Raw genomic sequence first — 17,457 nt, forward strand, 5'->3', positions numbered from 1 at the left:
GGGTGGACCTTCACTGCCTTGTGGAGAGTTTGACATGTAAGAGGTATGCTACAGAATTTCAATAAGCAAATATTTTGCTTAGAGAATAACTATGATCTGCAGATATACAGGGTAAAATTTGATATGCAGTACACAGCAATATAAAAATAGAATTAAAAAACCTAGCATGCCAAAGATTTTATACATATATGAGATATGAATTGTATAGCACGCTTACTAAAAAAAATGTTTAAAGAAATTTGGCAGATATCTTTCAGTAAATTAAAAATCCTATCAAAAACTTCCTATTTAAAGGATCCCTTAATTGCCCCTGATTGTTCTGTAAATACAGACTTCTGTATAAATGTCACCAATTTGATGGCTAATAAAAAAGCCATACTATACTTAGAATATCATATCAATCATATGAATAAAAGGATTAATTTCTTATTGTTATTTTTATTTTCTATGCCAATAATCCACAAGAAGAGAAAAAAATCAGTAGATTGAACATCTGCAGGGAACCAAATGTTCTCTATATAGAGATGTAACAGTAGCTCTCAAGAAAATAGAGATTTTACTTGTATTTACAGAGAACATTTATTTCTCATCATAAAACTAAGAAATAATAACATTAAAGTACTGAAAAAGAATACAAACTTTAAAAAATATATGCATCTTTTGCCAAAGACTGAATCTATTATTTCAGGATCTATTTTAGGACCTTTTTTAAAGTTACTTGTGGTTTTGTACTTTTTGGATCTTAAAAACTTAAAATATAGGACAACTTAGCAATTAACTTACAGGCTAATGCAAATCTATTCACAGTAAGTTGGGCTTATACTTGCTTCTAAAGAAGAGCTACTGAAAAGAGAAAAAAAATAGAAAGCACAAAGAAAAATACCTAATCTCTAATGTGTAGCAGTTACATATTTATCAAATAATAGACTAAAAAGAAACAGATGTTTAAAGGGTGCTATATATATTAAAAATTGCTTTATATCCAAGTTTTGATTGCTTTTCAAAGAAGACAGGCAATGGAATAGCATACTCTCAAATATGTTTTAAAAAATATGAACATTGTACTCCCTGCCTTCTCAATCAGGAACTTGCACATTATATTGTATCAGCTTTTTAATGATTTTATCAAAGCAAAAACCAAAAATTTTAAAAAGTTGAAAAAACAGTTCTGCAAGATAGCAGATCAACAAAAGTGGTTTTTTAGAAGATGAACTATGCACAAAATGGGTTTTCAAAACTTTTCTCAAGTTGGGTGCAGTGGTGCATGCCTATAATCTGAGCAACTCAGGAGGTTGAGGCAAGAGGATTGAAAGTTGAAGATCAGTCTCAGAAACTTAGTGAGGCCCTCTGCAATTTGTCAGAATAAAAAACATAAAAAGTGCTGAAAGTGTGGGTCAGTGGTAATGTGCCTCTGAGTTAAATAATCCCCAATACAGAAAACCACAAAAACACAAAAAACAAACCTTTTTTCAAGTTTAGTAGTGAATTTAGGTAAAGAAATCTTATAGCCAGGCATGGGGGTGCATGCCTGTAATCCCAGAGTCTCAGAAGGCTGAGGCAGGAGGATTGCCAGTTCAAAGCCAGCCTCAGCAATTTAGCCAGGTACTAAGCAAATCAATGAAACCCTGTCTCTAAATAAAATAAGTTGTAGGCAAAATGTTCCATATGTTTTTAAGTATGGGGATGGAAGTAAAGAATCTGTTTATTTTGGGAGACTTGTTAGTTCCCCCCTACCCCTACTTTTGACCTTTTCTTTGAATTTAAGATGTCTAACTCTGAAATTAAATAACAAGTTTGTGGTTCTTAATGTTTTTTCTCATAAAATTTGATTGTTGAAGAACATGAACCCAAAGTTGTTTTCAACAGTACAACACTTTGTTGAATCTTAATAATTCGCAATTTTTTCCTTGGCTGTTCAAAAATATAAAGCAAGAAAGAAGAGCTACTTAGCTATATGAACTTGATGCTGGAAAATACTACCCAACAACCACAAGAGCACTGTGCAATCACTTTCATTAGGACATTTATATTATTTGGTATCTCCATTCAAAAATAGAAATCAATTTGTCTTAACCAACAATGCATGTCCTGCCCCCATTCTTCCTGCATGGACCTGTGCATCCTACCTGAGGTACTGTCCTCAGAACAGCTACTCCTGAGGGTAAACAGAGGCCCTGCTCTGTGCCTAGCAAATATTCTATTTATTTTTAACTGATACATAAAAATTGCATATATTTATGGGGTACCATGTAATATTTCAATATAGGGATGTGTTGTACAATTGTTCAAATCGAAGTAAAGATATCTCCTCAAATATTGATCGTTTCTTTATAGTGAAAACATTCCAAGTCCTTTCTTCTCTTTGGAAATAGACATTTTCATTGTCTCTGGTCAGCCTACTATGCAATACAGCTCCTAGCAAATGTTTGTTCTTTTGATACCAGCCAGTGTTATTTCTCAAGTAGTTTTATGAATATTATCGTAAAAATAATAAAGTCTCATAATATAATTCTCCAGCAGTATTGAAGGGTATAAAGTGAGATGACTCCCTCCTAATTCTTACAGGAAACTACTAATGGCAAAATACTGCAGCTACTTTCTTATGTTAGTAGATAGCGTCTTGTCTCATTTTTAACAAGCCAAATAGCATTTTATTGTATACCAACATTTATTAAACAGGATCCCCACTTGTGCATGTTTAGGTTCTGTTTAGTTTTTTTAAAAATTATTATTACAAATTAATGCTAATGAACATTCTTATATAGTATTATTTTTGCATTCTAATATATCTGTAATATAAATTCTTAGTATGGAGCTGCTAAGTGAAAAGGTATGTAAATATTAATTTTTGATAGTTACTACAAAAGTTTTGTAACCATTATCAATTCAGCAATATTATAGGAAAATTCTGGTTTCCTTTCTCAACCTATTTTATTGTTTAATGGTTAAATGATTGGATCTCTGTCTTTAGACAGATTAATGAGTTCATATTTCTTTGACTATGAATGAGGTTGAGAGTACTTTCATGTATTCACAATTTCTTTATTCATCTAGTGATTTCCCCAGGAAGTATTTATTTCAAAAAGTAAATGAGATTATGTATGATTCCTCTGTTGCTATTTTTCTTGTGCTTCAGGAAATATATTGCATGTAAATAAGAGAAGTGGAATTATGGTAAAATAATCCTGCATCTGTTGGAATACTGCTTTATTAGAAATAAGAAATACTCAGGGGTTGGTCCTTTATTATTAGCAACAGATTTCTAGCAACTCACTCAAAAAAACAAACTACATTACCCACGACAGCATCAATGGCTTAACTTTCGATTTTTAAGTACTTCTTCTATTTAAGACTATAGAGCTTTTCCTTAAATACACTTTGATACTTTAAAATACATAGTAGTTTTATTGAGAAGTATGAATTAAATCTAATTAGTTAACTTCAGGAATATGCAAATCCAATCATAATTAGACTAACTCGAATCTGGAAAAAAACAGATTTAAAGCTGATATTTAATAAAAATAATTCAGAACAATGGGTGCATTTGAGGTAATATCACTAAGAGACAGAAAAATGTTCTCTAGAATATATATTAAACAGTAAAATAAAGGTTCAAGTTTAGGGTACAATCAGGCATGTAGAGCAGATAGGGTATCTATGCAATAGAAGTTTTTTAAAGATTAAAAATATTCCCCAACATATTTTATAAAAATGCATGGACTCGTGTGTTAATGTACAGCTGTCTTTTAAATCCTAGTGGGGCAAATTCTCAACTCCAGATTTACAGAATATCTAGTAAATGTGAACTTAACCATAGAGGCTGAAGTGTCTTACCTCTGTGGCTAGGCTTTGGCTGGCACCATTGTCAAGAAGAAACTTGACGACTTCCAGGTGGTTTTCCTGGGCTGCCATATACAATGGCGTGAAACCATTCTGCAAAATGAGAAACGAGTGTTTATCTCATTTCTAGAACCAGGCTGTTTTTCATGATACTGAGTATACATGCTCTGAGAAGTGCTCCCATGTAATTTCTGTAATTCTTTAATGTAGATTCACATTTATCAGAAAACCTAAGTACCATAATTTTTGCAAAATTCATAATGTAAGTATAATTCATAATTATACTTTGCAATTCATAATTGGAATGCAGATCATAGCTAATAGTCTATAGCTAAGTCTAATTCATAGCAATTTACACACTTCTGAGAAATAAGTATATTCATTCAGTCATCAACCACTTATTCATTACTTACCATGATTTAAAGTATTTTACTACATGCTATGAGGATATGAAGAAAAATACATCTGGTTGTTAAAGCTACAATTCATTAATTATCTTTTAAAAATAAAGATGTAATATACTCAGGCAAAAGTAAGCATCTGAAACAGTTTCAACTTTGGATGAAATTTATTTCAGTCTCAAATGGCTTCAAACTTAGCACATGCATACATCCACACACACACATTCAGTTTGTATGTGTATGATTGTCTGAAATGTGCTTATGCATTTGGATCTAAGCAAATGAATGTGCATATGACATCTTACGTTTCTTATTAAAAACATGTTTCCTGTGTTTGTTCTCTAGAATGATTTTTTATACCTAATAAATTGATATTTTACAATAAAATTTTAAAATATTAAAAGATTTCTCAAACTACAAATTCTCTGAATACATTTTTTAAATCCATGCTAAAGTATGTTATTTTATTAAGACTGTATCCAAGACATTTATTTAATTCAGAATACAGTTCTATTTAAATGACTGTTCATGAAATTATTATATAGATAATACTATTTCAAAGCATGAAAGTAAATATATTTTAAACTAAAATATTACCAAATAGGATTCAAGCTTTTGTGATTCAAAAGGTTGAGTTGCCTCATTATAAATGTCAACTATTGTATGATCACCTTACTAATCCATAATTCGGCCTCTGGTGACCTCACATTTTTGGCTTATAGCTGGGAATTAGTAAATTAAGATGATCCTTGAGGATGGCATGGCAGCGCACGCCTGTAATCCCAGCTACTCGGAAGGCTGAGCAGGTGGATCCCAAGTAGAGGCTAGTCTGGGCAAGATAGCAAGACCCTGTCTCAAAAACACCTGGGACTTTAGCTTAATGGTAGTACGCTTGCCTACTATGTGTGCAGCTCTGGGCTCAATGTCCCATGCCCTAACCATATCCTTGAACAGATAAAAGTGGTAGTGACCAAACAACTCCACCATGGCCTGTGTATTCATTAGAGAGCACCTCTCTTCATTTTACTCCAGTTTGCTCACAGTTGCAACAAGTTATCTGGTTATCAAGCTCAACATCAGAAAATTAGAGGAGTATAACAGCAGCCAGCTAGCTCCTTCCTGGAGAATGGTCTGCCTGGTAGTATCTCTGGAGCCTACTGTTTCTGTCATGAAGGCTACATCAGCCTTTAAACATGAAGCATGGACTAACTGCAACATTCTGTGGGGGTTGTGTGTTGTGTTTTGTCACTTTTCCCAGAGCTATGAGGGAAACTGAAAGAGAGTTAGGTTACCTTCAACATACATGTATCTTTCTCATTTTCTTACTTAACCAAAATGAAACGTCATTTAATTCTTGACTAAATGTCCTTTTAGCAATAAACTAAAGCAACAATATGAAGAAAGGGAGAGAGGGAGGAAGGAATAAAGGAGATGGGAATGGAAGGATGGAAAGTGAAAACCAGTGTGGATTTTTCTTACAGCTAAATGAATAACTGAGCATTTGTCTTCTTTCATCAAGTTCTCTGAAAGTCAAAATTTCCAGAGGGCAGTTTCAAATTTTAGGAGTAAAGTTCTTAAGAAAAACTTCCCAAAGTTCATACCTAAGTATCAACAAGTCATGTCATGTCAGTTGGTTCAAAGCAGCAGGGGGGTAAGGTCTGCTGTGGTGGTGTGGTACAGGGCTGCCTAAGAGACACTGGTTTACCCACGCACATCTGGCATCGAGCCCAGTGTGCATCCCCTGGTCCAGAGATCATCATCCAGAACCAAGCATTTCCTGATCCAGGAGGAAAGTCCCAAGTCAGGAAGCAAGATTGAAGGGATGCTATTCGTACAGACCTGCCTGGGTCTTCTAGCGAGCCATTCTTGAGAAAAACAACTTTTAAATCATTCCACATGCCCTTTTTCATAATAGCAGAAGAGATGTGTAGAGTTAGGATTTAGAATTATCACAAAGGCAAGAGCCCCGGCAAGATACAGCCCAGTAATGAATGGTTTCCCACGGTGGCTTTCCCCATTTTATTGAAGGCTTGCCATCCAAAGGTTATTTCATGAAGGTCAGTCATTTTCTGAAAGTTCACATTCTTGTTTGTTTTTCGATTTTTTAAAATATTTGTTTGATAGTCACAATCTATAAGATTCACCCTTACAGAGTATACAATTCACTGGGTTTTAGTATATTCACAACACTGGGCAACTGGCCTCGACAGACAGGAGCCTGGTCAAGACGCAGCCCCTTGCTCCAGGACTCATCCTCAGCACTTACCTGCTAGCACTAGCACCCTACACACCCCCTGGCAGCTACTAATCACTAATCTACTTCATCTCTGTGGCTTTGTCTATTCTGTACATTTCATATAAATGAATCATACAATATGTAACCATGAATGGTCTTGTGCTATTTCTGCTGTCTACGGTGATTAAAAAAAATGGGGGGAGACTTCATGACTGAAATTTTAATTTTATAGTAGGCGTTTGTGGTGTGTGTGTTTATTTGACTTTGCTATGGTTTTGGTTAACCATACCCACATCGAGTTCCTCTTCATTTGACAATGTTATCCTTATTTTCTTTTGGAAAAATCACTCTTCCCTGCCATGTAAGTGTGGCTTGACTTGGTTGAACTTGGCGACAGATAGGCTTGCCCTTCTGTAACTATGCGGGAGACATGTACTGGATACCTTTGTTTTGCTCTTTAGAATCTACTCTCCCCAGCTGTTCTTTACTCACTGACTTACAGGAACCAGATTAATGGGAAAATCTGACTTTGGTTTTGGTCAGGCTCCACCGCCCTCTACCCCAAGTATCAAATCCCTTTAAACTTTCTAAAAGCTTATTTAGTCTTTTATTCTTGTTGTTCTCAATCTAATTCTAATAAGTCCATCCTTACATTTGCTTAAGTTAATTTCTGTTCCATGAATCTAAATACAAAATATCACCAATTTCATCTATCAAGAAAGGATCAACAAGGTACAAAAATACATATATCACTCTGTTATGATTCTAGGAAGAAAATTGTAAGCATCCTTTGGGAAGATTGAATAAAAACATTATCATCACTCTTTAGCTCAAGAAGGCTTAAGGCATCTACAGTAATTCAGTGTGTTGTCATTGGATGGCTTATAGCTGTAATGATTTTTAGTGAAGTGGACCTGGATTGGGAGAATGGTCATATTTCAGAAAGATTCTTCCCTTCTTAAGAGAAAAAAGTACACCATTATTTTCATATTAATTTCTTAAGTTAGGAAATTTCCAAAACAAAACTGGTAGAAAAGGAACATAAGGTGCCTGATTTACATTTTCTTTTCTGGAGCAACAATAGATTTAATTCTCAAAAGGCAGAGCAGCTTCAGATCCAATGAGTATGCTATTTGAAGTCTGATTTTTATCTAATACCTTCAATACCTTCTGCTCTGAATGTTTATAGTGGTGCTATAATAAGCATGTAAATCAGCAGACTTATAATTTGGTAGACAGCATGGAGGCATCCAGCACAATACCCACCAAAATAAATAAATAAAGAGCCCTCCTGTGGTTTCATTTAAGGTCTTAAATTTTATCTGTGAAATTTTCCCAGCCATTCTATTTCTCTATGGCCTCTGTGCATCATAAAGTGCTGTTTTTAATTAAGATAGAAGGGCATTGTGAAGATTTCGCTGATTCATATATGGCTGTAATTTTTGTGAAAGTCAGATTGGAGGTTTAATACAAGGTCATAAGTTAGGGAGCCTCATCTGGATCATATTCATTTGTCTAACTTTGTTAGGATCTAACTTTCCTACCACAGGAACACCGTCATACAGGCAAAGACCAAAAAGGCACATAAGGAGCTCTGGGTGACTTAGTGGGTCTTGCCATCATTAATACCATCATGAAAAATTTTTCCTTTAGAATATTTTGATAGCTGAAATGCTATCTGAAAAGGTATTGCCTCTTTATAAACACAATTTTATATTACAGAATAAAGACAAAAGGGAGAAGAGTGAAGGATGTCATTTGACTTAGTAGTTTGAGATTTTTCAACACTGTTCACTGTTATACTTAGTGCAACATATTAAGGATTTAACAATAGAAAAATTCTTCATAATTACAAAGTAAGTAACCAACCCAACCTCTTTCTTAAGGTATGGTTAAGTGATCTCTGGGATGTTAATTAATATTAAGTAAAAGTTAATGATCTTGCTGGGTGTGGTGGTGCCTGCCTGTAATCCCAGTGGCTTGGGAGGCTGAGGCAGGAGGATCTCCAGTTCAAAGCCAGCCTTAGCAAAAATAAGGAACTAAGCAACTCAGTGAAATCCTGTCTCTGAATAAAATATAAAATAGGGCTGAGTATATGACTCAGTGGTTGAGTACCCCTGAGTTCAACCCCAAGTGTCACCCCAACATCCCAAAAAGAGTTAATGATCTTTTTAAGATCTAAGATCAAGGCAACAGCAAAAATTAGTTTAAAATAAAATATGTGAATTCCTATGTTGTCCAATGTCATTTTTATTTTAAAGGAGAATTTTAATACTCAGGGAACACAAGGGGCTCTCTCAACTATTTCTTATTGGCCATTACACATTGCTAATAGGTTAAAATTTCACTTAGAGAAAGATACTCTCTTTTGTGAATATTAATATCCCCGTGACATTTTATGTGCTGCCACCTCAATGGAATGTAATCTTCTTTCATGGCACCATTGCTTGCTATTCTTTATAAAAGTTTCTACTGAAGAGTTGCTACGAGGAATTATCAGGGAAAACCCACTCTGCTGCATGGTCACCTCGTTACCTGAATTAACCACAGAGCAAGGCTATGCAGAAGCTGCACTAGGGCAGGACCCCAGAGGAAGGGGAAACCCTTTGCTATGCACTGTGTGTCAGGGAATCCCATAGGCTACATCCTTCTCCCTCCCTGTCTCAGCAGTGTGGAATGTGCATAAATTGAAATAAAAACTGGCTAGGATTTTATTTCAACTGCAGTTTTCCCAGACACTGCAGAGCAGGTTTGAAACTATAGCTGCTCTAAAAAAATCAGTCAAGAATGCGTGTAATGTTTAAAAGGAAGTTGTTTATTTTTCCTCTTTTGGGAATACAAAAAATAAAAAATAAATGGAATAAAGAGTTTCCCACTATCTTGGGGCCTAAAACGAGCAATTCTTTTTTTTTTTAGTGAAAACGTGTGGCAATATTTTGGGAAAAAAAATTGGCTTAAAAGCATGATGCTTCTATTATAGTCAACTGGTTTTTCTCTCTCAAAACACTTGCCAATGTTCAAATTTCTGTCACCCCTTTCTAGAAAATTATTAATAGTTGAAGTGAATTCTTACAGAAGGTCAGAACACCTGGCATAGACCATGTGACAAAGGTCCAACCACAGGTAACTGGAAAGAAATTAGAGCAAATATAGCTGCAAGCACTTCCTTTTCCGTGGCTCTGAAGTTGAATGGTGACAAAGCTATTGCTGCTCTGGGTGTAATAAATGGGAGAGGAAGTCACTGCAGTGCTGTAGACCCATACGGCAGAAGAGATTCCTGCTATGTGAAGATAACCAGTACTAGAAAAGGTGATGAAACCATGTGCACTTAAACTGAAGATCCAAAGTCCATTGTAAATGATATAAAAAGTTTTCTTGAGACTTAGTCTTGAAAGATAGAAGTAGACATTGTAAATCTAAGTTTATGTGATTTAACAAAACACAGCTTATAACTGCAGTCATGTATGAGGTTCTTGGAATAGACAGACTAAATGAGTTGTGATTTTTTTTTTTTTTTTTTTGTGGGGCAAGGGGCAGGAGAAGCATAACTTTTCCAACAAAATTGCACGATGTTATCACATTATTCATTTGCTTTTTATTTCCTCAGCATAATTAGCAAATCGTCTTTTTCCAGAAGTACATGAGAACAAAGATCTCACTTATTATTTTTCTTCATTTAATCTTTTGATGTTCTAATAATTCTCATATCAAACATCTAACAGGAAATAAACCTGATTCTTCACATGTTGCATGGCCAAATATTGACAAAGAATCATGTTTTTCTCTAGGACCTCAAAAAACTCTGTATCTTTGACAAAACTTGCAATTTTGTTCTGTAATAAATTTCTGCAAGACCCAACACCCTGGTGAAGACCTTGACAAATAAGGAGAGACATCGGCATTCAAATGGAAAAAAATGTTTGCATGAAGACTAGTTTTAAAAGTGGCCAAGTCCTCAGTGGATATTCTTGGGTCATGATGTTTGCTTTACAACCTCTAAGGGACTGTGTAGGAGGTAAATTATGAATACTTGAATAATGAAGCATACATTTTTAAACCAATAAAGTGAAGTTAATTCCTTTAGACCCAGTTTAAAATGATAACCTATTAGTTTTCATTTTAGAACCTCATTGTAAGACTCTTGAGGGTTACAGGATGACCTCTATTTACTACAAATATTTTGAACACTTTATTTTTTTTGTTAATATTTTTTTATTGGTTGTTCAAAACCTTATAAGGCTCTTGACATATCATATTTCATGCATTAGCTTCAAGTGAGTTATGAACTCCCATTTTTACCCCAAATACAGATTGGAGAATCACATCGGTTACGCATCCGCATTTTTACATAATGCCATACTAGTAACTGTTGTATTCTGCTACTTTTCCTATCCTCTACTATCCCCCCTCCCCTCCCCTCCCATCTTCTCTTTCTATCCCATTTACTGTAATTCATTTCTCTCCTTGTTTGTTTTCCAATTCCTCTCACAACCTCTTATATGTAATTTTGTATAACAATGAGGGTCTCTCTCCATTTCCATGCAATTCCCCTTTTCTCTCCCTTTCCCTCCCACCTCATGTCTCTGTTTAATGTTAATCTTTTCTTCCTGCTCTTCCTCCCTGCTCTGTTCATAGTTGCTCTCATTATATCAAAGAAGACATTTGGTATTTGTTTTTTAGGGATTGGCTAGCTTCACTAAGCATAATCTGCTCTAGTGCCATCCATTTCCCTGCGAATTCCATGATTTTGTCATTTTTTAGTGCTGTGTAATACTCCATGGTGTATAGATGCCACATTTTTTTAACCCATTCATCCATTGAAGGGCATCTGGGTTGGTTATTTTGAACACTTTAAAGTTTGAAGACTTTTTAAAGTTTTTTCTGCCCATTTTTAAATTTTTAATCTGTTTCAGAGAACAGCAATGATGCCTTAATGAAGAATAATTAAGCAGTTTCTTCTCTTTCTCAACTAGGAGAAGCACTGATGTATTCTGAAATTCCAAGTTCAGAAAAAAAAATTTTTTTCATAAGTTTCATTATCTATTATTTTTCATAATAAATAATGTGACTGGACCAACCTGGGCCAGCATCATAGAGTATAAGATTTTGCATTTCAGAAATCCCCTAAGCATTTGTGTATGACTACTAGTCATAGAGTTCCATCAATAGACCACTGTTAAAAATTTCTACCTCTCAGCACACACGTATTACAAATGAGGATAAATATGAACTTAATAGAGCCCTTAAGTATCATGTTCTTAGAGAATATGTGAACCAAGCAAGCACTTCACCCAATGAACATTATTTGTAAATTATAGCACAGTTCCTTTGCAATAGAGTTGTAGGTTTACCTGAGATTGTGCATTGACATTGGCTCCATTTGTGACCAAGACCTTGACCACCTCCGCTTGCCCAGCCAAAGATGCAATATGTAACGCTGTGTTTCCTTTCTGGAAAGTGAAAAGCATGACAATGTGAACTCCGTCACCTTTCTAATTTCCCTATGTTTAAAGCTCCCCAAGGGAATACAGTTGACAAGTATTTCACAAGAAATGTACCCTAATTCTTATTGAGGACAGAATCCTCACTGAAATGGGCAAATGACATAAAAAAGCATCACTGATACTGACCTTTGTGGCTGCATCCACATTAGCTTCTCTCTGTAGCAGTTCAGAAACAACTTCCACATGGCCTTCTTTGGAAGCAAGATGGAGTGCATTCAACCCATTCTGATAAAAAGGCAAAAGGAAAGCTTCACTGGGCGGGTTGAAAATAGAGCACTCAATGATCAGTACTAGAAAAGGGGATGAAATCATGTGCAGGTAAAATGGAGAATCATAGTCTACCAAGATAATCTCAGTGACATTTGCTTGCATATGTGCAGTGAGCAACCTAAATTAGGAGCAGGAGTACTTGAAAACTAGGTGGGTTGCTTAATTATGATTACTAAAATTACAGGAATTATTAAAGAATGTATGCTACCATTTCTGAACTTCTAACAAGAAGAGAATAATTTGGTAATATCAAGCTGGTAAAATTTAATAGAAAAAAAAAAACAAGAGGAGAAAATCTTCCTAATATTTAATGGAAGCTTTAATGAGTTTAAAGTCTAAATACTTAGAATTTGAATAAAACAAATAAACAACAATGACCCAAACTGACCTGATTGCAAATGTTGATGTCAACTCCATTTTTTATGTAGTCAAGGGCCTTTTCTAGATGTCCAGCTCGAGCTGCTCTTAAGTAACTTGCGTTGGCATCAGACTAAAATGAAAAACAAAATCAAAAAACATTTTGATGAAAAAATGAAACTAAAGTGCAGATTTATAACTACCGGGTTGGTAGTCTAAATTCAAATGAAAGCAACCGAACTGTTCTGTTTCTAACAAAAAAAGAGTAATTTTTCTGCAAAGTCACCAAGAAAATGGCAAGATCTTTACAAGTTAGTTTCAGAAGTGTACAAAATTACCACTTCTTTCATGTTATAAATCATTCCGAATTGAGAAGGGAAATTTAGTCAACTTCAATCAATGTACAATTTACAGAGAGTGAAGAGGAAGCCTGAATCCTAAGCAATTATATTAGAAAGGCCTTGCTAATTCTCCTGTATCTGAAATTTAACATCAATTTCAGTTTTCTAAATCTACCACAGCCAAATATTCAACTGGTCACTTCACAAAGATATTAACACCTTTTCTGTTGTTATAGTATTTAAAAAGAATTTGAAGTTGGGTGTTGTGGTACACAACTATAATCCTAGCAGCTCGGGAGGCTGAGGCTGGAGGATCATGAGTTCAAAGCCAGCCTCAGCAAAGTCCAGGTGCTTAGCAATTCAGTGACACCCTGTGTCTAAATAAATTATATTTATCACAGGGCTGGGGATGTGGCTCAGTGGTTAAGTGCCCCTGGGTTTAATCCCTGGCACCAAAATAAATAAATAAATAAATAAATAAATAAATAATAAAGGAATTTGTAGATGATGATCAACAGGTGTATATTCATACAGGATTCAGCCTTGTTTTAGAATGCAGACTGAATTTCAAAAGCATGTAGAACAGCCTACTTGGAGTGTGAAGTGTCTTTTTGTACCGATTTTCAAGCTAAGACCACAGCCTGGAGAAAACCCCATTTGGGACAGCAAACAAAATGTAAAGACAGTAAAACAAGACAGGTAATTCTTTCGCTGACAGCTTGCAACTCTGAATTACTGCTAATCTCAAACACTTAGATTGCACAGTTGAACACAACTACTATTAAAATCTTTAATAGAAAAAAGAGAAAAAACTGCAAAGTTGGTCCTGCAAAGTTTGTAAAGGAGTCTTGCTCAATGCAGAACAGTACAAAAGTAGTTTGGCTCCTGAAAGAGCAGACAAAATAATTTGTCATTGGTTATAAATGCAATCACATAGGGCATGGCTTCAAAGAGGAAAGTTTCCTCCTGCAGCCATATGGTGAATGCCCCTTCAAAGCCCTTGCTCAAATGCCACTTCATCTGTGAAGTCTACCAGACCCCCCAGGGCAGGGCTTAATGGCTGGGTGCTCCCAACACCTTAATTGTACTGAGCTCTCCTGGTTTTATCACAGAAGCATACTTTTGGTATACCCATCCTCCCACCCTAAATTGTAAACCCCTTTAGAACAAGCAGAGGCAGATTAAGAAGCAGGCAACTGGAAAGACATCAAGATGCCAAGCTTTGAAGAACACCAACACATCCCTGAAAATGTAATTGACATGAAGGAAATTCTGTCTCTTGGAGAAGTCTTTCATTCTGGTATAAATCAATCAGTAAGAACTGACCTGCTCAGCACCTCAGAGGAGAAGCCACTGCCTCCAGGTTCTCCTCTACCCCTCCCCTTTATGGCAGTAAACTCTTTGAACTAATGAACATTTCCTCTTCCAAATCAAGGCTTCTCAATCTTAGCACTATTGGCATTTTGATCTGAATAATTCTTTTGTTGGGGTGGGGGGCAGTTTTGTCCATCATCCAGTGCTTGCTAGCATCCTTGGTCTTGACCAGCCAGGTATAGTCATATTCCCTATTTGTGACAACTAAAAATGTCTTTAGAATTGCCAAATGTCTCATGAAGGGCAAGGTTTCTCCAATTGTGAACTACTTTAAGTAAATGAAGATTGCTAGTTTAAAAAGGCTAAAATCTCTAGGTTGTCACATGCCTTCATGTAGCATAATGCAGTGACCTGACCTACGTATGATATCCATCTTTTTGTTTTTCTTGTAATTAGAAGATGTAGGTGTCTGTAGATGTTTTGTGAATGGCTGAATCAACAAACAAGCACACCGGAAATAACTGGTAATCAAATTATTTGCAGCAGGTATTTAAGTTGAGAATCTGCTATGATGCAAAGATGGACATCATATATCATAGATGAAGTCACTGAGCCAGGGGGCTGCAAGCACACATAGATATTACTCAAAATTAAATTGGAGTTTGAGTTAAGCATGTAAATAATCAGAGCAGAGTTAAGAAAAATGAAGACAATAAGAGAAAGTTTCAAATCAGACAAAGAAGGAATCATATAAAGTTTCCAGAAATTTAAAGAAAAAAATGCAGTCTTAAAAGAGGTTTACGATAAAAGTATCGTGTCCAACTACAACTAAAAATAAGTAAATTTTTTTTTTTAAAAAGAGGTTTACTACTTCAAGGAGGTCAGTTTTTTTGTCTATAAGTTCAGTTAGAATTAAATTATCTATGCAAGGCTGGCTCATTGTACCATAAAACATCACCATCTTTGTGCCTGCTCAATGACTTATCAGTAAATTTGCCCAGAAGGGCTCAGATGCTGTTCTGGGAACAAATGACATCAGCCTGGGTATTCAACTGCCAGAGATAACAACTGTGAGTTAAGCATCCCAAACTCTGACTCGAGGCATATAAAAACAACTAAGGAAGCTGCTATTGAAAAAAAAAAAGTGAGATAATTCAAGGAAAAAAGTCTTTGACTTGATTCCAGATTTAGAAAGATTTGGTAATTCCATGCACTGTCCATTTTCCTCATAATTTTTCTACCCAAATCTGTAAAGCAAAATAAATAGATTCAGATGAGATAAACTTTTAATTCAGTGGTTCTCTACCCGAGATCTGAATTCTTTGGAGAATAAAAGAGTTAGGATTGAATTTTCTTTTATATACATGATCTTCCACATCCCAGTTGTGTATTTGTGGATTCAATCAACAGGATAATTTAAAAAAAATTTCTAAAAAATTGTGTATATTAAATATCAACACACTTAAAAAAACTTGTCTTTATTTCCCAAACAACACAGTATAACTATTTATGTAGCATTTATATTGGTTTAGGTACATGTAATTTAAAATATAAGGAGAATATACACAGGTCATATGCAAATATTATAGCATTTTATATAAGAGACTTGAGCATCCACCGATTTGTCTGTGGAGATTGGGGACAGTGCTGGTGTCCAATGGAAGACAATTTATGCCTATATCCACCAAATCTACATATGCACATATAACTTGCACCCATTTCGTATAGCTCAGGAGTACTAAGCTAGTCATAGATCTGTATTTAAGAAATCCTGCTCTTGTGATAGATCCTTTGGTAGACAAGTTCATTATTTCTATTTTATCCAAAAGCTTTGTTATTAAAACAATTCTCTGTGTTAATTTATTGCCTCAGAACATTAAGAAATATAAGAAAGGACAAAAATTGTCATCACTTTTCTCAGCTCTCTGTTATATACTAACATGCTCGCCATCTCTAAATAGTAACTTTATACTTAAAAGGGCAAAAAGAGGAAGAAAAAGAGTCAAAAGGCAGATGAAGGAGATGAAGACTGCTCTGAAGAAAACTTAACAATTTAGAAAGTGAAATTATTAAAGCCCACAGGAAAAGAACCAAGAAGTTCCTTCTTTTACTCAACCACCTGCAAGCAAGGTAGCCATCTTCCGTTCTTGTGAGTTCAAGGCCAGCCTCAGCAACTTAATGAGACTGCCTCAAAATAATGCATAAAAAAGGACTGGGATAAAGATTAGTGGTAGAATGTCCCTGGGTTCCATCACCAGAACTGTAAAAATGCACACACACATACATAAATGTGACTGTTGATAAATTACTGTGGAAGAAAATCAGTTTCAAAGAGAAATTAGGCTTTCCCATGTGAAACATCAGATGGAGGAGGACAGTGCCTACGGTATTAGTCCTTGCAAAGATAAGAAAGAGGTTAGTCAACACTGTTTTTCCCTTAAAGACCAAAATCTGATGTGAGAAAAAAAGCTGAAGTACAGTGTAGTACTTGCTTAGCATGGGTTCAAGCCCCACCACCATCAAAAAGACAGAAAATTTTATGTTTTATTAGCCATTTTAATATAAATCTCATGGTTTTTCAAAAAATAGTTTCAGGGACAAAAATCAAGCATTATTATGAATTAATTTAATAACTTAGCAGCTTTACCTAAACTGGAATATTGATATTCTGTAAAATACAGGGGTTAGAAAGAAAACGCATTCCCTAAATACCAATAAATAGTAACTTAATACTTCACACACCTCTTGCTATATGCTAGACACTATTGCAAGAACTTATGTTAGTTTATGTTATTATCATTTAATATACTATGTCTAATTGCATAAGTCCTTATGCTTAGCCTTATAGTAGTCCTTATAGTAGTTCTATGAAGTAGTACAGTGGGTTGAATGGTATCCCCTAAAATTTATGTCCATTGGGATCTCAGAATATGATCTTATTTGAAAATAGGATCTTTGCAGATGGATTTAGTTATGAGGTCATAGGGTGTTAGAATGGGGCATAAGTCCATTTACCGGTGTCCTTATAAGAAGAGAAGACATGTGGATATATCAGAGAGAAGGTCACATTAAGAAGAGGAAAGAGATTAGGATTTTGCTGCCATCAACAGAGACCATCTGGAGTCACCAGAAACTGGAATAGGCACAGAAGAAACCTCCATTAACAGCCTTTGGGAGAAGATGATTCTCCTGAC

General features: G+C 35.2%; 1 protein-coding gene across 23 annotated transcripts in view; it reads right to left on the reverse strand.

The window, feature by feature from the left end:
* Positions 1-17,457, reverse strand: part of ANK3 (ankyrin 3) — a 508,367-nt gene that overhangs the window by 212,214 nt on the left and 278,696 nt on the right. For all 23 annotated transcript variants that reach the window (XM_081268444.1, XM_081268437.1, XM_081268443.1 and 20 more), the window contains exons 2-5: positions 12,640-12,741; positions 12,108-12,206; positions 11,829-11,927; positions 3,835-3,933 (exon numbers count right to left, since the gene is read on the reverse strand). In XM_081268444.1, coding sequence (XP_081124570.1) covers positions 3,835-3,933; positions 11,829-11,927; positions 12,108-12,206; positions 12,640-12,741 — 399 coding nt within the window. The remainder of the gene's footprint in view (positions 1-3,834; positions 3,934-11,828; positions 11,928-12,107; positions 12,207-12,639; positions 12,742-17,457) is intronic.

Source organism: Spermophilus citellus (genome assembly GCF_964194105.1).
Source record: "Spermophilus citellus genome assembly, chromosome: 15".
In the NCBI taxonomy this organism is placed as follows: Eukaryota; Metazoa; Chordata; class Mammalia; order Rodentia; family Sciuridae; genus Spermophilus; species Spermophilus citellus.